General features: G+C 41.3%; 5 protein-coding genes across 8 annotated transcripts in view; 2 read left to right on the top strand and 3 right to left on the bottom strand.

Annotated features, from left to right (window-relative positions):
* LOC145707739 (uncharacterized) overlaps window positions 1–20,965 on the bottom strand; it is a 72,268-nt gene that overhangs the window by 766 nt on the left and 50,537 nt on the right. The window lies entirely within an intron of this gene.
* LOC145707728 (uncharacterized) lies at window positions 2,532–3,559 on the top strand. The gene is made up of 4 exons (XM_081785296.1): window positions 2,532–2,633; window positions 2,687–3,050; window positions 3,088–3,342; window positions 3,386–3,559. The coding sequence occupies exons 1-4, from the start codon at window positions 2,572–2,574 to the stop codon at window positions 3,485–3,487; spliced, it is 783 nt and encodes a 260-aa protein (XP_081641422.1). The 5' UTR covers window positions 2,532–2,571; the 3' UTR covers window positions 3,488–3,559.
* LOC145707736 (uncharacterized) lies at window positions 5,869–7,323 on the bottom strand. Of its 2 annotated transcripts, none has more exons than XM_081785306.1 (4): window positions 7,280–7,323; window positions 6,629–7,238; window positions 6,099–6,560; window positions 5,869–6,047 (listed from the first exon to the last, which is right to left on the bottom strand). In XM_081785306.1, exons 3-4 carry the CDS (start codon window positions 6,214–6,216, stop codon window positions 5,869–5,871), a joined length of 297 nt encoding a protein of 98 aa, XP_081641432.1. In that variant the 5' UTR covers window positions 6,217–6,560; window positions 6,629–7,238; window positions 7,280–7,323. Both variants share the same exon structure in this region; 1 of them encodes a protein (XP_081641432.1).
* On the bottom strand, window positions 12,577–15,353 carry LOC145707730 (uncharacterized). Of its 3 annotated transcripts, XM_081785297.1 has the most exons (9): window positions 15,085–15,353; window positions 14,822–14,890; window positions 14,664–14,776; window positions 14,531–14,623; window positions 14,168–14,261; window positions 13,649–13,756; window positions 13,497–13,535; window positions 13,009–13,123; window positions 12,577–12,881 (listed from the first exon to the last, which is right to left on the bottom strand). In XM_081785297.1, exons 1-9 carry the CDS (start codon window positions 15,160–15,162, stop codon window positions 12,823–12,825), a joined length of 768 nt encoding a protein of 255 aa, XP_081641423.1. In that variant the 5' UTR covers window positions 15,163–15,353; the 3' UTR covers window positions 12,577–12,822. The 3 variants fall into 3 exon arrangements, with proteins under 3 accessions (XP_081641423.1, XP_081641425.1, XP_081641424.1); XM_081785299.1 differs by lacking the exon at window positions 13,497–13,535 and having other exon boundaries at window positions 13,009–13,102; window positions 13,742–13,756; XM_081785298.1 differs by lacking the exon at window positions 13,497–13,535 and having other exon boundaries at window positions 15,085–15,350.
* Window positions 18,343–20,380, top strand: LOC145707726 (cholesterol 25-hydroxylase-like). Its single transcript, XM_081785294.1, has 6 exons — window positions 18,343–18,625; window positions 18,689–18,758; window positions 18,805–19,021; window positions 19,823–19,895; window positions 19,945–20,056; window positions 20,115–20,380. The coding sequence occupies exons 1-6, from the start codon at window positions 18,390–18,392 to the stop codon at window positions 20,346–20,348; spliced, it is 942 nt and encodes a 313-aa protein (XP_081641420.1). The 5' UTR covers window positions 18,343–18,389; the 3' UTR covers window positions 20,349–20,380.

The following is a 20,965-nucleotide window of genomic DNA, read 5'->3' as shown; positions in this document are numbered from 1 at the left end:
GCTGCGCCACTTTCAGAAAGGGTGTTTTTCTTGATTGCTACTTTTGTCGCCTTCCCACAGCTCATTCCCTAAGAGACAATATTTTCTGCGCCTTTGGTAGAAGTAAAGCTCACCTTTCTACAAATGACTTCGGAATCCAGGCAGTGTTCTTTCAACTCTTCCAGAAGCGCTTCAAGAGTCTTTTTATCCTCATCAAATGATTCCAATTCGTCAATTTTTTTCCACAAGGTGTTATTAAAATGGCTAAATATCCTGAAGTCAAAGTGGTTCCACTCCTCCATTTTCCGGGAAAGCTCTTCGTCTAATTGATCTTCTGAGTTGCTGGCCCTAGCGTTGGAAGCGAAAAATGCCACGTCTTCCCAGTTCCAGCAAAAGGCGTGTTTTAGCAAGACCATCGATTCGACGAAGTAGTCCGAAATCATCACCAATTCGTATCTTTCTTCCATGCTCTTGATCGCCTCTTCTATTTCCTCCTCCGACGCGGACAAATGATCAAAGCCCAAGTCAAATGTCATGTGGTTTTTGGCGAAAACGCGGCCGCCATTGGGACCGACTTGATCCTTTGAATCTACGAATTTCTCCGGCTCATTGTAGAACTCTGTTAAATTCGCGGCATCTCGGTAAGGGGCTGTTTCTGTTTTGAAGTAAGAGAAGGTGCTTTCGTAGAGTGAAGGAATTGAGCGTAAAATTGTTATAAACTTGGAATCGGGATATGTATTGAACAGCTGATCGCTAGCTATAAAAAGATATAGATAAATAACCGGTTGTAATTGATATTTTACCTCTTAGATGATGAGCGATTATTGCGGGCGAAGAACCGTCCAGAAGAGGCTTCGTCATTGCTTTCAGAAACTTGCGAGGATAGAAGAAACGACTGCCGGAATTCGCTGGTAGTCCAACTGGGATATTATGAGTGTCGGCAAAGCGGAGCAAAATATTTTGCACGGTCGATGAAGCAGTTTTGTGCGTCTTCACGAAAACGATCTGGTTTGTTTTCTTGCAGTTGTCCTTTTCGTTGGTGATCACTTTTTTCGATGTTTTCAAATTTTCGTTTTTGAATCTGGACTTGGCAAGCTGTGTAGAAAAACTGGCTGAGTCAGGTTCTCAAAAAGCTGAAATTAAAAAGCAGCCAGAATTTCAAAAAAGATTGAACTGGGAAATTTGCGAAGCCGCTTCAGAACCTGACTCAGGATTTCTACACAGGTTGCCGATGCTAGATCTCTTATCGATCTTTTATTGAAAATATTTTCCTGGAAGTGGAGTGGGCGATGGGTGAGGTTTTTTGACTGCTTTAGAATTTACTAGTAGCTTTTCTTGAGAACTAGCTTTTGGTTGTTTAGTTGTGTCCGAGTGCAGGGAAACGCTCTCGATGTAGATGAGCATCAGCGTCATTGACACCAAGGTCAAGGTGACTTTAAACTTCTCTTGCGTGTTCTTGGCGATCATGCTTTTATGTGATCATTCTTCTCTAACGACATGCTACCGGTCAACGGCGGTTTGTCATGGATCAAGAATCGACCACGGTCGATTGAAACGGTTTGGGATGAGGGCAGCCAGAGGGCACAACGGGCAGTCACACTCGCGCTCAGCTGAGTGGAGCTCATCGCTTCCATCCGCTCGACTCAATAATGAATTATTTAAAATTTATAATCAATTGGTTGTTTTGCCTTTCTTCGTTTTTTAAAGTTTTCGTCCCATATTAAAATTTTTAGACAAAAAAAGATAAATAGGAAAGCATGGAATTAGATCATCATCAATCGATAACAGGGATAATTTTTCACTGATTTTCGTTGAAAATCAAGAATTACAGCAATCAGCTCCGAAATATCATGACCAGATGGTGCTCAAGAGCATTCGTAAATATAAGGAAATTCAGAAAAAAAGCAATCAAAATAAAAATAGCAAAACTTTTACCATGACAAAGTTTTTTGTGCGAATGTGCGGAGCTCCCTTTGCAGTTTTCACTTTCTTCAAACTGGTCAACAGTTGCAAAGGAGATCGGCGGAAAAAATCACGGGATTCAAGAAGTTGTAAAGAAGCATATCAGGCTCTTGACGAACAATCTACAAAACTAGCACGAGAAAAAAGACTTCGTGCAGAAGAGAGAGACCGATTTCTATCAGAGCGAAGACGACTGTACCTCAAAGCTCAATTTCGGAAGAATAAGTATCATACTCTGAGGGAAGAAACACAACACCATTCTTCTTCTTGCCCAATTTGTTTTGAAGTCTATGATGGCAACGATTGTCAAGAATGCACTCTTCTCTGTGACCATCGCTTTTGCAATGATTGTTTGAACCGTCTTTCTTCCTGTCCGATTTGCCAAAAGGCTTTCACCAACGATCAGATTATCAAGCTCTACTGAACAACATTTTCCCCTTAACAACATTCATCTAAAACTGCAAATTCTCAAATAAAAATATCGAAAACCAACTGCTTTCTTATCTTATTTCCTTCATTCGGGTGGGTCCGTTTTCCTAAGGATCACATATGGCCACTGCAGACTGTACCGTACTGCCTTTGGGCCAGAGTATCATCAGCATTTGCTTTCATAATAAAAAGAGCGAGAGAATGGAAATCATCTGCGCAGGGTATCCGAAGACATCGACCAAAAGTTGCACCAGCTGCCTAAGGTTCCTTCATAAATTTTATAGGAACTCAAAATAAGACTGATCCCCTGATTAAGAACGCTTGGGTACAAAGTAGCGGACATCACCGAGACGATGGAATTTCTATCAGATGTTTGGTTCGAGTACATTAATGGCCGCTGCTCAATTCGAAAAGTGATCGATGAGTACAAAAAGCACGGTTTTCAAGCAAATCAAGACTTTCCCGGCCATGCTTACTGGGAAGAGCTCTTTCATGCATCTCCGAATGCAAAGGTTATTCTTACTGTAAGAGACAGCACCGAGGAATGGAAGCGGAGTTTAATTCATTTCTTCGAACAAGACACTCGTCGTTTTGGCAATCCTGGCTTCTGGCTGCTCAATCGGATGGCGGCAATGGGCTGGTCGGGGCCGAGGATGAACAAGATTTGTAGAATTAATGAAGTAAAGATACATCCAACCGCGTTTTTTCACGTTTTAGTATGTCATGAAGAAAAAACTCCTGCGAAACTGTAACGTCGCACTGTACCCAGCAGATTGGCATGTGTTCACTTGGCAGAAGCAAAACGAACTCGTGATCCCTTACTGGGAAGCTATGGAAGATGTTTATGAAGCGCACATTCGACGGGTCAAGGAAATAGTTCCAGAAAAACGACTTCTTGTTTGGAACATCAAAGATGGTTGGGAACCACTTTGCAAATTTCTTGATAAACCTGTTCCAGACTCTCCTATCCCTGTAAGTCGTTGAAAACCCTACTCGAAATCGTGATCAATTTCAGCACTTGAACAAGTCTGCAAAACACAATAGCTTCATTGACAATCTTATCATGGAAAGTCCTGTTGGAAAGGAAATGATTTCGCACTGGAAATGGTGTCTTTAAAATTTCTGATGAAAACGTTTATTTTTGCAAGTCTCATAATTGCAGAGTGGCGGAGAGACTTCAGAAGATTCAAAACTCTACTCCGAATCTTTCAAAAATACTTTCAATAAACTTTATTAATTAATAAAATTTATGAAAAGAGAAAAGAGATGATTAGGCCAAGTTTGAAAAAAAGAAAGGAGCCCCCAAACTCGCAACCAGAAACAAGAAAAACACGTTTAAAATTATACTTTGATTTATGACGGTGAAAAACAATTCGCTCGCTTCCGAAATGAAAAAAGAGAAGGCAGACATTAGTTTGATACTGCTCAGCAGTATTACTACTGCAAAAGTTTTCCTCGCCTTGGCTTGATTGACGCGTTCACGAAAAGCACGTTCTCCCAGTCCACATTTTGTACGTTGCTTGTGACTGAGCCAGTTATCTTTGAAGGCAAAGGTTCGACGACATTCATGGCAGCTTTATTCCGGGATTTCTAAAGAAAATTATAATTTTTGATTTCAACAAAATTTTTTAATTACAAAACCAATTGGTACAATAAACCCTGTAAATTGTATTAATTATTCGTTTGCAAAATAGAAATGATAGCTTACTGTTGTACGACTGCCGAAGCTTGCAATCCCTTCCGCCTCGATGTGCCCCGATGTTACTACTCCACTGGATTTCATATCCGCACAGGTCGCAAATATATTCTTTCGTTGAAATTCTAAAAAACTCTCTGAATTATTCCTAAAAAAATCATTTTTCTAAAAAGGAAATTCAAGATTGAAAAAATTGAGAAGAAAAAACTTATGCTTGAGCGCAAGCGGCTGGTTTTTTGAGCCGGACGCTTGCTCCGCGCTAGCGTCACAAAAAACTAACTAAACGCCACGAGAAATTCTTACGCCTGAAAATATCAGTCCCAAATTCGAATCAATTTTTGATTCGAAAAATCAACTGACCAAACGCAAAAAAGCCCCCTCAGCCACTCCCTAAAAAGGGAGCTGAAGTGTTTTGAGCTAGTTTTCAGGTTCTTCCATGTTTTCAATTTTCAAACCCAATTTGAATTTCCTGTTCCTTATTACCCTAGTTTGATACTGCTGCAAAAGGTAGCGAAAGGGATCGAAATTTATATGCTAGAAAAACTCAAATATATACATCCTGTAAGATTCAACAGCTTACCAAAAAATATTTTACCTTCAACCGAAGTTGTGGCCATTTTCTATTTTCCTCCGTGAAGAAAGTCGTTTCCATCGAGACCTTCGCCTTTGTTTTGTCGACGATGCCCTGAATACCGATGAAAGCAGGCCTTTAGCCTGGATAATAAGATTGTCGCCATATATGGCGACAATCTTTTGGCACTAGCCAATCACAAGTTTCGAGACTTGTAGTGGCGGCGTAACCCCGGATTTGAGTCTGCTTTCACCGGTAATAATTAATACCGTTTTGAAATAGTAAGTTACTTTTCGAGCACTTCGGCGTGCTGTCCTTGATCTTTTCGGATGCCGGAACCGCACCAGTTTTCCTCGCCTTGGCTTGATTGACGTATTCACGATAGGCACGTTCTTCCAGTCCACACTTTGTACTAGTCTTGTGAAAGATCCAGCTGTCTTTCGAGGCGAAGGTTCCCCTACATTTATGGCAGCTATTTTCGGGGATTTCTGAAGAAAAATTTCATTTTTGATTTTTACAAAACTTGAAATTTGCAATCAATAGATACAATAAACCATGGTTATTGTATTTATTATCTGTTTGCTGAAAAGATAGCTTACCTTCTTGGGATTCAAGCTTGTTATATAATTGTCGGGTCTTGCAATCCCTTCCGCCCCGATGTCTGCCAAGAGGATCATTACTTTGTGCATAAAATCCACAGAGGTCGCACTCAAAATTCTTTGACATTCTAAAAGTCTCTCGATAATAAATAAAAAAACACTTTCCTGAAAAAAGAAATTGAAGATTGAAAAACATTTAGAAAAAACTTATGCTTGAGCGCAAGCGGTTGGTATTTCGAGCCGGACGCGTGTTCCTTGCTACTAGCGGACTGCAAATGTATTGAGATTTTGTGGAATTTTCGCGCAAAAAACGCTTTTGCGCGCAATTTTCCGGAAATTTTACGGAAATTTTTGGGGCTGATTTTGCGCTGTTTTGCGCTGCAGAATGAAAAATCCCGCATTTTGCGCTGTTTTGCGGATTTTGCGCTGCGGATCCACATTCCTGACTGCAGTGATGATTCAAATAGTGATCAATTATTCGTAGCATTAAAACATCGGCATAAAAGTTATCATACAGACTGTATTATTATCATCGATTCTTTGAGTGAGTAAAAATAGAGAACGTTGAAAATAAAAAAAAATGATCATGAGAAAATTTCTTCTTGTATTTTGATTTATTAAATGTGACATAATTAACAGTTAATCTTGACGCCTTTCTTGCGAATCTTCGCAGGGTTTTGCTTGAGTTTGTAGCTCTGTCGAGACTCGTCATCATCAAGCTCACCGTTCGAATTTGCATCACAGTAGAGTGTCCACTTGTCTAATCCGTCAGAAACACCATCACAAATAGCGTTTACGTCCACTCGCGTTCCTACAATAAATTATTGCCAATAATGCAGCTCGAGAATGAGCTCTAGCCTACCTTCTATAGAGACATATGGGAGAATCTGATTTTCCTTGAGCACGCAGTCATTTTCTTCGCTCTCAGTTTGATCACTCTCGCAGCCTAATGATGATGCTTTGCACATTTTGAAGGTCATAAGCTTAGGTGTTTCTCCTGGACAATTGGCGTACCATTTTTCTTTCTTGAAGTTGATGACTTCTGAGCAAGCAAGTTCTTTATCAAGATTTTATACTGATCATCAATAATTTAATGGAATGTGATTGATTGTCAGTCAGTCTCTTATTAAAATCCTGTCCTACGTTTTGGCCCATTTGCTCTCGAAGTGCTGACTCATCGCAATTGCACTCGACAACTTCTGGCTCTTGAGTTCTTTCCCCGCACTAAATCCAATTAATATACAATTAACTTTGGCATTTTGATTCCTGAATTGTGCGGTCAGCGAGACATAATGTCGCGATTTTCTCAGTTTTGAGCCTTATGCTCGGAGGACTACAAAAGGTTCGAAATACTACAACTTTGAAACTAAAGTTGTAAAATAATATTTCAACCCCTCTTGGCGAATTTCCGGCAGTATTCCCTCTGGATCCGTGCAAATTACAGTCCAAATATCAAACAAGCCATCCGGTTGACATTCTGCGTCCAGTTTGTACTGAGGATTTCCAAGATTCGTCAAGGACGAGATGAATTCCTGGCGATGGCATTTGGGCGAACATCGTCGCACAGCAACGTCGGTTGAGTCTGTTGATGTGCCCTTTTCTTCGAAGAGCGGTTTGCAAACTTCTTTGTGATCGAAACAACAGTCACCAAAGCTCTCGCACGCTTGATCACAGAAGCAGTCTCGTTTCCCGTAGCCGTCAGTAATGCTCGAAGTCCATTCTGCCTTGTTGATCGTCGGCTGACGGTAACAAGGAATACCGATTTCGACCAGTTCAGGAACACATCCGTAGCAATCACTTCCCATCTCCAGGCAGCACAGATGATCATCACAATCAGGCGATCCTTTTTTCAGTTAAATTTTGATTTTTCTTAAACTAACGTTAATATTGTCGACTGGCCCTGAAGGACAAAGAGATTCAGAAGAAGATCGACTCGCGCAGGATGCTCCTTCCCGACTTGGCTCTGTTGATTCCGTCGTTTCGTATGTAAAAGTGGTTGATGCTAAAAAAGGATTATAAAATCTCGAAACTAGGTTGCATTACCGGGTGTTGTTAGCAAAACTGGCTCGCATATCTCTTCGTGGTCTTAAAAAGGTTCAATATTTTTTTCTCCTTTATTTTGAAAGTAAGCTTCCAGAACCTTTCCTCTGCAGCAGTCTTGGAACTCAATGCACGAAACATCACAAAAGCAGTCTCTTTTCCATACTCCTGTGGATTCTGTACTTTGCTCTTCGCAAGGAACGCCCATATTCAGAAGAACCGGGTTACATCCGAGGCACCAGAGATTCGTGCCATCACAGCATCGATACCCAGGACAGGACTGATGCTTTATCGGATTCGGACCTGCCCATGTTTCGTGATGCTCTACTGCAGGGCAAACTTCTCCGTAGTTATTATCTCTCAGATTGCATAGCGAGTAACTGAAAAAATATCCAACTACTGATCTTCCTCTTTTAAGAGCTCTCAAATTAAAAGGAAAAAACTTTTTGCAAGAAAAAATAATTTGAAATTCATTTAAAAGCTCAACTCCTGCGCATAACTTTCAAAAAATTATTCGCTCGCCGAACGGTCGGGAATTTATCTGGCCGATTGAAAAATTTGACCTGCTCTTGTCACAATTGATGTCGACTTTGAGGCCATTACACCGCGATAATGAAGATCAACTAACACAAGTGTGAAGAGATTAAACTGGTTGTATTTCCACTTTCCGAAAAAATGGAAATCTAATCATATCTTCTTACGTCTAGGTCTTGAATCAGAATTTCGGGGCTTCAGAAAACTTCGGAGATTCATTCCTGAATAAAATCAATTTTGACTTTCAAAACTTTGAGAAGTTTTTCGGATTCAATAATTGAATCAAAATTCAAATTTTAAACCTGAAAAACTTCTTTGTGTTTGTTGTGTCTTTGCAGGTTGTATTTGAAAGCAAGTAAGGGTTATTTAATTCAGCGAATAAGAAAGTTAAAAAAAATCATGCATCGTCCACGTGTTCTACTGGAATGTCTACGGAGGCACGGCGGGTGGTGGTCGAATCGTAGTAGGCAGGCGGAGGCATAAGAGGTGTTCCAAATGTTGTAGTTGCTGAGCCTGCACCCGTCACGCAAGGAGGAGGTGGCGGAAAGCCCGCGTTGTCAGTTGGGAAGGGACAGTAAGGGCTTGGCGCTGTTCTCGTGATGGGATCTGTGTTATAATTTGGAAATTTAGTGGCCATCTGCCGCTGCGGCGGATCGTTGACAACCTTGAGCGGAACAATGCTTTCAAAGGCTTTTTCTGGCAATAGAAAATCACTGCTCTGGATGATAATTGCACTAGAAAACCTTCCTTGGATCAGGCTCGTTTGTAGCGATAAAGTCCTGTGGCTTTTGTAGAATAGGGCGGATAAACGGATTCGGCTTTTCTATTTGCGGAGTCGAGCCACCAAAAACACCCAAGTCTTCAATCGGCTCATCTGGAGGAATTGAAGCAGGCCTTTCTTCTAGAACTGGAAGAGTCAGGCTTCTGAGAGAAGCTGCAACGTCCTCTTCTTCCGCCATAATAAAGTCATTGCTGTCCATCCGACCGATTCCTTTGAAATTTTCAAATAGAATCATTCATTTCATGATACCTTTTTTCTTCGGGGTCGGTTGGTTTGCCTTGTTTTGCGCAACTTGGGGTGATGGAGGCTCATCTGTATCGACTTGAGTAACTTTAGGGGGCTCTTCACTGAATCTAACGTTCTTTGAATGTTTTCTGGTTCTCGACTCAGCACGTGCTTCGGGAAAAACTTCATCTTGAGTTGGAGGCTGCGGAAAAGCATCTGTCTGAGAAGATGGCCGAGGACTTGGGCTCGATCCCGTCAACGTCCAAGGAGAGTTGACTCCCCGCCCTTCGTACGCTTGTCGCTCCTAAAAAAACCATGGTCTCTTCTAGAATCTTCAAGCCAACCTTTAGAGGAACAAAATCAGGCTGTGATATTTCATTTTTGTCGACAGAAATGATGACGGCGTTGTTTTCTTCTTGAGTTTTCAAAGTTTTCATGTTGCAGTCAGCTGGAAGTGTAACGTCTTTGCAGATTTTGGAGATCTTCTTGTTTCCATAAGCATCTGTAGCTTCGATCTTTGCTTCAACCGTTACTTTTTGCCCGTTGACTTTGATGATGATATTCGCAGAGGATGAAAATAAGTCTAAATTTCTCAATTAGCCGGAAGAATACGGTAATTTTCGGCAGAATTTACCAGAAGTAACTGGCACTCGAACGCGATATCTTTTAGGGCTGTTTTCAATGACTTCATAAGAACCAGCAGAATTGCCCAAACCACTGTAATCTGGAAAAGTGCTGTCCATTCCGAATGTGGATGAAATTGGAGTCTTTGTTGATTGCATTTTTGAGAAAGATGTTGGCAAATCTCCGCGATTGGACTATTTAGGGCTGATAAGCTGGGAAATCTAAACAGATGCAAATAGATGTTCTTTCTGGTTATATCAGTTTATCTACATCAGCCACCACTTATTATCTGAAAGCCGCCGGGAAACAGGTCAATATCAGCTGTAGAATTAAACATTGTTGGCCTAAACAACGATGAAGTATTTGAGAAAAAAGTCGGTTGTACTTTGAAAGTCCTTTGGGAGCAGAAACGACAAGGACTTTGCCTTTGATCGCAGTTTGAATGTTCTTTGGTTTGACATTCGCTGGAATAGCTACTCGGTCGTGCAGGATTTTCTCGGCGTCGCCCTGAAATTATCGTTTGTAAATTCAATTCAGTATTGTCTTACTCTTCCAATGTAAATACACAAAAAGTTCTGCTTAACGATAATCGACAAATCATTAGGATCAGGACAATTTTCTCCCAAATCCACATGCAGCTCCCATTTGTCGGCCGAGTTCGTAATGAGTCTATTCGTCGGCGCGCTCATTTTAGATGCTGCTTGAACCGGTTTAGCTTGTTTCTTTGCACCAGAAATGAAAAGAGATTTGTCCTTGATCCAAGTCCGTATTTTCGATATTTCGACATCGCTGGGTATTTCGATCGACTTCTCAAACTCGCCCGTGATTTTGATTCTATACAACGGTGACTTGTTTGTGGATATTTCGGCAGAACTTACGTGTTGCCAAAGACGGTGATTTTTATTTGCTGTGGGAGAATTTTCTCCTCGGTCTTGAGTTGAACTTCCCAGCGAACGTTGTCGTTGCAGTTTGTTGTCAAAATCGGCTCCTGAAATATTAGCAGTGAAATCTCTGTTTCTTTTGAAGTCTTACTGTTTGCACTGAAAGCGGGATGGCAATCGGTTCCATCGAAGGCGAGCTTCTCATAGAATAGGGACTGCGAGTCCGTTCGCGCAAAGAAGGAGATTCGACTGAAGATCGACCGTCTCGTAATCCAGGAAGTTCAGAAGTTCGAATTCGAGTTTGGCTTTTTTCTGGTTCCCGGTTTATGTCATTTTAAGGTCAGCGACCTGCAAAGTTACACAAACAAAAAAGCAAATTTGGTTTCACGATTTGATTTCAATTAACGAATTTCTTCGAAAAAGGAAAGGAATTAAAAAGAACCAATCTTGAGGGTCGTTCCATTAGACCAGCTTGATTTTCAAACGACGTGTCAAAGTCTTTCCACGAGCTTCCAAAGAAATTCTTCGCCATATCGTTAAAACTCTGCGAAAATAAAACCTCCACGACAATTTTAAATATTCGAACTAACCTTAGAAGCGTTGCTTTCGAAGGGATCAGAAAAGCCTCCACGTCCAAAGCCCCCAGATAAAAATCCATCAGTCTTGGTAGGATCCGTTTCTCCACTCAAAGTCAACGTTTTTCCCTGGAGTGTGCTTTGAATTGTTTCCGATCGAACATTATTCGGAAAAGAGACTACTTTTTTGAATGTCGTTCCCGACAAAGGCAGCTCGCCACTGCGCAAGGTTATTAAGCAAAAACTTCTTTTTAAAATATTTTTGATTATCACGATAATTGACAACCTTTCCTGGCGGTTATTGTTCCCTTCGATTTGTCAATAGAAATGTTGACTTTTTCCGGTCTTTCCTTGCCATCGCAAATGTCTTCAAGAAGTTATTATTTTTCTCAAATTTTCGAGGCGTTAATTACCAATTGCTGCTCGCCAGTAGTTTCTATTTTGCTCTGGCTCTCTTCCGATCAGGCTCGCATCTCTCCCAAATGGCGAAAACATAAGATTTCAGAGCTACTACAGGTAGCAGTTGCTAGAATTCTAGCAGTGAGCGATGAACCCCGCGTCCTGATGAGTCAATATGAGATGAGGCAAATGGATGAGCCCCTCGAAGGGGAGCTGATCCAATTAGAGACAATTTTAGAGCCACCCTACTAATCGTCAACACAATTTTGTCACCAAATAAGCCAGTCTTAGCGCGCTGGGCGACTCGTCGTTATTTTAACGATCGAATAAATTGCATCCCTTGTATTACGTCGAGCTCAGCATGATCCGCCGAGACACGATTCCCGAAATTCCAGCGCCATGGGCCAGATTTGGCGAAATTCTTTATTTATGGTTATCTCTAATCCGGTGGAGCACTAGCCGAACATTGTAAGCAGCAGGCAGAGCAGCGGAGAAAATGCTATTTTTTCTATTTTTGAGCTGTTTTCAAGCTTCAGAGATACCAATCAACGTGTCTATAAATACCGAGTGGCCTTGGAATCCTCAACATCCTGGTAAATAGCGATCCATGCTGCATGCTATAATCGTATTCAGGCGGATTTATCTTTTCAATCATCAGTTTTCCTGCTGACCCGAAAAATGCCACTTGCGAGTTCAAATTTCCAGAGGCAATTTCGGTCTTTCAACCTTTCACTGGCTTCATCCTCCCACAGTTGTCAGAGTATTCAACGCAGCGCTATCACGTGACCTTCCCACAAAATTGGAAAGGAGACAACTTAGAGGGCATTGTTTATTTTCACCCTTCGTCAGTTGAAGGCTTCTCGATTAATGATATTTCTATCACTTGTCGGGAGAAAAACCCAGGAAAGTTCCTTAAAAATTCTCCGTTATATAATGATATGGGTTTTTATTGAACACAATAAAGACGGAATTTTTATATTTTCATTTCCAAATAATCTCTTGAAGAAAAACGTTCGAACAGCTCTCCGACCGGCCACTTCATGGGAAAATACGACCCACGTGGATTTGCTTTTTCCAGAGCGAGTACAGAGCCTCAGAGTTTCCGACAGTCGGGTTTCCGTGTGGCCCCCATCTGGCAACGGGGCCTCCTTTCGATTGGAGAATCTGCAAGTCGTCAACTACGATGAACTGTGGTTTGAGTTCGAGTACGCTTCGATGGGCTTTTTTGATGCGACTGCTGTATCTTTGACCGCCGAATACACTCTTTCGTAGGAAACTGGCTTTATTAATTTATTTATTCAAATAATTGAGAATGTCGTAGTCGTAAAAATTGTCAATACTGTTGTTTACATGGTCGTGGGTGGGTTGTGTGTTGTCTATGAAATGAGAAGAAGGCAAATTTGTGATTGTCGAAGTAACACCGTGATTTTAGGTTTTGGTGAGCGAAAGAGGATATTACAAGGATTTTCACAGATGCTGAAGGCACTCGAAGGATGCGGAGAGGTGGAGGGTCAGTTGTCTTCTTGCTTAGATTTCGCCCAGCTCGCGAATGGTTTGCGCCAGTTCCTCCTTAATTTGGTCTCGCTTTTTTCAGTTCCATCAAAATTAAAAATCCCAAAATACGAATTCTCACCCCGAGTTCGTTTGATGTCAAAACAGGGGAATGGAAATACGAAAAAGCGAAATGCGAAATTTCATTTGTGAACTGTTCCTCGAGCTTGATGCTTTCGATTTCGGCCTCTAGATCTTCGTTGTCCTTGAGCAGCCTGGTGTTCTCCTTGCCCAGCGTCTCGTTTGTTCTGTCCAACTCGCGGAGAGATTCATTCAACTAATACAAAATACACTGCACTTTGGCACCCGAAGGGACGAAATCACGAAAATCACCGAAAAAACATTCGCTTCCATTTTTTGTTCAATTTTGTTCAACAATCGCAAATCAACGTCGTAATTAATTACGTAACCGAATCACAAGGACGGGCACTGGTACTCTAAGAGTCTCGCTGAGCTACGTTTACTGTTGTTCTAGATGGGTTGCGCGCCACGCACAAAGAAAAACACTTTAGTGAGTCTTCCTTGATTTCGCATGGAATCGAATCAGATGGAAATGGCGCTGTGCTCTGCCATGCGAAGTGGGTTCTTTCTCTCTAGAACGCAGTGAACATGCGTTTGTATCAGACCCCGTGTATTTACTTAGTACGCACCCTGACGATTTGCCTTACTATAGTTGGCCTAACAACCTTCTAACAACTATGTTAGAAAACTAGAAACAAAAAACAACAAGCTCTATCAATCGCTCTCAAAATGATAGAACGAAAAAGAAATCGACAATTACTGAGAGAATTTAAAAAAAAACCTTGGCGATTTTTTGCTCTAGCTCTTCTTCGCGCTCAGATGCATTTACTTCGAGTGCTTGCGCACTTTTCAAACTAGTATCTAGGTCCCGAACCTCGCTCTGCACATCTGTAGTGGCGGTTTTACATTCACTCTACCAGAGGTTCTCGCGAAAAAGGGACAACTTTGACTCCCTTTCGGGCTTTTATCGACTTGGCTCGGCACTGCCGAGTCGGCAGCCTGAGAAAAAAACCTGAGTCAGGGTTTTAAAAGAGTAAAATGAGAAGCCGCGTAGCGGCTTTTTCTAAAAACGAAGCCGCAAAGCGGCTTCGCCAAAGTTATCAACTCAATGAGTTATTGTAACTAGCGAAGCCGCTTTGCGGCTTCATTAAAAAAAAGCCGCTACGCGGCTTTTCAGTTTACTCTTTTAGAACCCTGACTCAGGTTTTCTACTCAGGTTGCCGAGCCCAGTTTATCGAAACGGCTAGTCAACCTCCTCTAGTATGCGAAGATATGTAACAGAAAATGTAAAACCCTTGGCATTAAATTTACGCTGGAACTCGTCGGCCTTGTCTTCCGCTCGCTCCAAATCGCCTTCGACGGCGACGAGTTTTCGCTGGACCTCTTCGTATTTTCTGAAAAAAGAAATAAGTCTCTTTCAGCAATTTATCAACTTTGGTCGATAATTCCTAATCGAAGCCGCATCGTGGCGATGTTATTGAATTTTCGTAAACTTGATTTTGGTTACGCCTCATCATGTATACGTTAGATCAAAAACAGCACTGTCCACGTTTAATGTCACATGGCAAGAAATGACATCCGACATTTTGTCTCGCACCGCAAGTTCATCATAAATGGTTAAAAAAAGTTCAACCTGCCAAGTGGAAAACAATTCAAAAATTACCTGTCAGATTCTTCGGCTAAGATCTTCGCTTCTTTGAGCTGCTGTTCGAGATCCATGAGCTTATCGGATGCGTTTCCTTCGGAAATTGAAAGGCTAAATACAGCTTTATTGGCAAGTTCTTGATTTGTGTAACCTTTGAACTGCGCGGTCGGCTTCGTCTTTCTCGGTTTCAGCGGTGGAAAGTCGCGAAGTGATACTTTGAAGTTTCTCCTCGGCTCGCTCGAGGTCGTCTTCGAGCATGTTGTTCTAGGAAGCATATTTTTCATCGCAATAATTCTCAGTTCCACTGACCTTGCTGTTCAAAGCATGGAGCTCTTGCTCGACGCGTTCTCGCTCGTCCTGTTCCTTCTTCAGCTCGCTCTAAAAAAAAGACGTAATCGAGCCGCGGAAAAATGATCCAAGCAAGCCTCAATAAGCCCACAGCCCAGATAAGCTATCAAACAAAACAAGTGACTTATTTTCACGCAAAACACAATCCCAATAAAACGTGCGTAAAACTAGGTAACTAACATTTGGTTGGAGCTAGCTTTTTTAACAATTTCGTAAGATCTTACTGTGAGTCTGTCGATTTCATCCTGCTTGATTTCGTTGTCCTCTTTGAGCGCGTTGATCTTCTTCTTGATAGTCTCCATTTCGAACGAGTTTTTTAAAATTCACTAACTGTCTAAAAAGAAAGGATCTTTTCGGCGGAAAATTGGCGCGGTGATTCTCAAGCAGTGTAAGAGTATTTATGGTCGAACAGTGCCGTATATTTGCTTTTTTCTAATATTTGAGAAATTATTCTCCTTTTCTCAAACAAAGGGCCTCTCTCAAGCTGTACCGCGACTCTTTTTCTCCCGCAATCTTCTTACTAGCACTTTTACTGTCCAAAAACTAAAGATTTATTAAAAATTTTCCTTTGCGAAAAAAAGGAATTTCAAGTTCTAATTGTTTCTCTAAACTTTTTCGATGAAAAGAAATTCATGAATAATTTTGCCATCTTTTCGTCTAGACAATTTTTTTTTCATTTTTCAACAATGCTGGGAATTGTGGGAATTTCTATTTCCCTCTATTTTTTTGCTAGTTGTCTTTGGACCTGGTCCAGTGGCGGCAGATGTTGAGCTCTATGTGATATATGAAATGGCGGAAAATGAATCTATTCGTGACTCGGCGAGACGGTGAAATTAACCTCTCAAATCGTCCGGTTGGTCGGCGCTAATTGCTCAAACTACGTATTGTCGCTTTGCCGCCAAATAAAAAGTGCTTAGCAAATTGCTTACTGAATTGACATTGAACCTTACGAATTCAGAAACATTATCACTGAACATTCAACGGATGGGCTATTAAATTTCACAAAAAGAAACGATAAAATGGCGCGTTTCTAGCGCGAAAATTTAATTGATTGCTTACTATTAGTAATTAAATTGTTGCCTTGGTGAGTGTTCAATTTATCTTTCGAAAAGTGGGTATTTTTTTTTCTTGATTTCTTCAATTCTCACGTCGCCTAGGCGCATGTGGCTCTAATCTCTTTGTTGGTAGGCTTTCTTACGGTCGGCTTTATGTTTTTCGTTTAAGTATTCGGCTATGTCGTTGTAAAGGACTTGACCTTTGTAAGACGTGCTCGCTGCAGATGAAGATTTAAGAGGACTCTGATCACCGGGACAGGTGCACTTTCCGTACTCGCTAAAAGAGCCACAAAGGGCACCTCTTCTCCGCCAACTCAACAGATATCCACTTTTATCAAAATATTTATGTAGCCAAATTAGACTCACAAAGATAATCTCCACGAGAGAGCCTCTCTCTCTCTTTTTCCAAATCTCAAACAAAAAAAAATGATGCCAAGAAATACCTCGATGTTCATTTAATAAATATTCTCCGGCATTTTCTTCGCGGTTTTAAACTGTATTTTGGGCTAACTCTAACAGTAGTCTTCATATCATGAAAGTATGAACTCTAATTAATCGATTTTCAAGCTGTTTTTTTTGTTGAAAAATTTTCTCGAATGGCCACTTTTTACTGTCGATCTTACATTTTTTTTTGTAAGAGCAAAAAAAAAAATTGAAAAAAAATTTTTCTGACAAGTGAAGATTTGGAGTGCGCTTGATGCTCCACAGATGTCGGGAAAATTTTTGGTCGCGCAGTGGTTTTAACGTTTACTCAGCGTATAAATTCTGGCAGTTGGGCACACAACAGGGCGATATCAATCAGTTTGCACTGCGTTTTGATAAATATTTGATGCCGCCTGTTCATCTTGGCAATTATACGCAATTCCACAAATGCGTAAAAACACACGCGCGCCCATTTAGAAGATGTAATTACAGGCACGATCAAAAACGAAATGGCTTTCGCCTCGATCGCGTCACAAAACGACCCTGGCTCTAAACAATCTTGAGTGGCCAAAGATCTGATACCTCATGCATTCCAGGTATCGGCTAATCGTCGGCCCATAAGTGCCTTCTAAATAAAGACCATGCCGTCATAAGTCGCCGACATTACTGAAATTAGAATGCTCCTTTTCCTTCAACTTCGATCCCCGTTTTCGTCTCTCTACAGAAAAAAAGTTCATCTCTGGCCGAGCATCTCCGCATCCGAGAATAAGAAAAAAAAAATAGCGGGTTTGATGATTCATCTGGGAGCTGTCTTTTGAGCTCTTTGAGCTTCTTTTGAGCGGAGCCACTCGGCCGCGCTCCTCTCAGCACTTGGGCACACGTAAAATGCAAACGCGCCGTGAGGCAAGCTCACAAAAGCGGAATTCGCTTCAGTTGAGTAAATGAAACTATAAAATGCTCGACTGTCGGGAGCCAAGCCTGCGCCCATACAATTTTAAATTTAAAAACGGCCGACATTCAAATGCGCCGAATTTCCAACTCACGAAAGTTGAGCTGATCAGAAAGGAATTTCCTTATGTAAATCGAGCCGTCAACCTGACGTATGGGAGGTCGGCTACTTGAAAGAGCGGAAGAGCTGAGTATCACCAAGGGATTGAAGATTTATAGCCGCCCTTTGTCGAATAAATATTTTAAGCACCGTTTACGGCCGTGGCTGATTGAAAATTACTACGTTAAATGGCCCTAGTTAGCCTGCTAATTTCGCTATAATTTTACTAGTTAACCACTTTAAACATGTTATACATTATTTTTTGAGGAAGACGCTGAGACGATGTTTATCCGAAATTCGCGAAACAAATCGCAAACATTCTGAAGTACGCCAGCTTCGCGCACTAGAGATTGTTTAGTCTTCACGTTCGAATAAATCCAATTGGCGCACATTGAAAAACATTAAAATAATTAACTAGCGATGGCGAATTTTTGATTTACGCGGCGATTGAAGAGGTGCTATTTGCCAGTTCTCGAGGGCCATCGTTAGCTCACCTGCTGCATCTAAAAATTCTGGCCAGTTGACACTAGAACAAGCACCTTCTATAGAAATTATACAAATCGTCAGGTCGGCCCCTGAATTCCTAGAGCTAATTGCTATGGGATCACGGCTACAGCGGGCCCGAGTTTTAGAACTAACAAGAAATCGGAAACAGTCTGGCGACTTTTGACATGCGAGGATCCACGGGTTTGATTGTTGCTTTTTGCAGGGATTCATTCTTTTTATGGAGCCATGTCAAGCCGCAAAAATACACGCTGCGAAAAGGAGAAATAATCGGTCCTTCCTGAATTTCGATGAAAAAAAGGGTGTAGCGCTAATTAAACGAATAAGAGTTAAATTCCTAAAACGTAATTGAAAACAAAAACGTAGCAAAATTCAATTCTGAGTTGTATAACGTTGGCTAGAAGATTCGCCCGTCGATATCATGAGAGCACAAATTTGAATTGCCAGGGCGGCTTCTCGATTCCAGCTCAAACAAAGTCACCTTACCAAATTTTCAAAAATGGCAAGAGAGAAAGTGAAATTGCCGAAATTGGAAGGTTTGAAATGGCCGACGAAGGAGTCTGTCTGGACCGGGCTGACGGCGAATCACTTCAAATGGATCTACGAGCCCGTTTCGATCTTGCTCATTGCACTCTCTTACTATTCCCATAAGTACTTTTACGACAACAGGCAAGCGTTCGGAATTTCAGAAAAATGGGCATTTTCGATCGCCTGTTGGGTGCCGGGGCTAGTAGGAAGCGATTGAAACGAAACGAAAGCAAGTTCGTTGAACAGTTAATTTTCAATCATCGCGGTAGGCTTTTGGTTCTTCGGATTCGCCTTTTTAGCTCTCGACTACTTCACTAAAGAAGAAGGAAAACTGTACAAGGTGTTCTCAAATCAATCAAAAATTCTAAGCTAAACAAAAAAATAAGCAACGGACAACTGTACCTGTCAGAAAAATGCTTCCCATCCTCCTTCGGAATCATTTTCTACACCTCGCCATCTGTCCTTTTCTAACTGTAAAGCTCTTCGACTGGGCACAAATCGAACCACGGGCTCCAGGAGAAGAAACTTTCATTAACATCTTCATTTCTTGCGTGTTGTGTGGCCTTGCTTTCGAAGTGACTTTCTTCTTCTGTCACTACTTAGGTCAGTATAAGAATGATAGATTATCAAAAATATATTTACTTGGATATAAGTATTGTGTTCTTTTTCATTTATTAACTAGGAAACATTACATTAGGAAACATTAGGAAACATTATTAACAGGAACTAAACATATTCAAATATAACAGTGAAATGAACAGGGTTGATGTGGTTACAGACACATTTTATTGAGTCATTCGAAACAATATTTCGACGCTATTGAAGATTTCATTGGTTTAGATCTCTATGATGTTCATTTAATAAAAATGATCGGCTTCGAAAATTTCGTGATTTTAATCTCATTTAGCGTCCAAAGGAGGGCGTGATTGTGGGAGAATTCTTAGCGGGATATGAAGAGTGGAGTGCCTATCACAGCTGGTTTTAGTCATAATTTTTTTCCATATATAAAATTCGATAACCCAGTAGCACGAAATAAAGGCTAAATTAAATTTTCAAAGATGTGATGCCACCAAACTTTTATTTAATTTAATCGTTGTTAGGCTTAAAATTTATGTCGAAACTGATGTAATCTGATGGATTCCCAGCGATAACCCTAAAAGAGAAGGAAGAGTGCTGATCAACCAAAACACGATTATACATTGATTTCGCGATAAGAGATGTGCTTTAAAAAATAGCGCGCGTTCTAAAATACTTGGGCAAGAATAAATCCGTTCAATTCGGATTTGGATCGAGCTCGGACATGAGGAGTAGATCCGGCGGGCGCGACGGAAAATCTACGGAAAGAAGTGTGATAATAGAGCCTTGTTCTCTATTCGGGCTACTATTCGGTAACTGCTCTTTCAGAACACATGTTTCCTTCTGTGTACAGAAATTGCCATCTGCTTCACCACACGACGAAGGCAGATATCGCTCTCAGGTGACAATTTAACTCGCCTAGAAACTTATCTAACGTGTTTTACTGACAGCGGCTATTACATGACGGTTATTGACTACTTTGGAGAAGGACCGATCCCGATGATGATGCAGTTGCTCCCGACCATCTTCTTTAGGAGCTCTTCTACCGCAGTTATTCACGGAGTAAGATTCTAGCGTTTTGAAACAGTCTTCTTTTTGAAACAAACATTTCTTTGATCAGATCTATTTGAACATCTTGTACGCGACTACAGTCCATTCGGGCTGGCGAGTGCCCGGAGTAAGCCATCCCGGAATGCACTGGCTGCATCACAACCACATCACCAAAGTAGGCGAGGCGATCAACTACGCTACTCACTTCGATTTGATGGATTTGCTCTGGAACACCAAGAGCTACAAATACCTCGAGGTGGAAAAACAGCTCAACGAAGAACGAGCAGCTCAGAAGCAAAAATAATTTCAACTCTAATTTTACGAATAAATTGTTGACGAAGGAACGAATTAAAATATTCCCCCCATTCAATGTGTAATCTCAAGGAGCCGTCCGGTTTCTGGGGTAGGGCCAGGAATTTAGTTATTTGTTACATTCCCGCCGAAGCCTTCCCGTGACAAGGGCTGCGGAAGCGCTTAGACTCTTTCAATTCAACTTCGTTATCAATGAAATCAATCTAATCTGCTCGATTTGGCTTTTCTGATTCTAGCGGGCGAGCTTGTTGTATGTTGACCCTAGCCTTGTTGAATTAAGTGAGCATTTCAGCGCTCCTTTCTTAAGTCTTTGCGTCACACTTTCTTTGCCCCCAAAACACGGAAAATCACGAAATGTAACGGGAAAAATACTAATCGAAAGCGGCTAATTTATTTGATGCAAAATAGTAGTTCGGTTTTGTTGAGCGGATTTGATTATTGGAGTGTATATGGAGCTCGAGATTAGCTGCGTTACAATTCCCTGTAAAGCCTCTAGCTGCTCTAGAATCAAGAATCGAGGAAAAACCTGGGCTCGGCAGCCTGAGTCAGGGTCTGAAAGAGCAAAAATGAAAAGCCGCGTAGCGGCTTTTTTAGAAACGAAGCCGCGAA

This window comes from Oikopleura dioica, chromosome XSR (genome assembly GCF_907165135.1).
Source record: "Oikopleura dioica chromosome XSR, OKI2018_I68_1.0, whole genome shotgun sequence".
NCBI lineage: Eukaryota > Metazoa > Chordata > Appendicularia > Copelata > Oikopleuridae > Oikopleura > Oikopleura dioica.
Note: the sequence above shows the minus strand (reverse complement) of the source record. Positions and strands in the feature narration are given on the sequence as shown.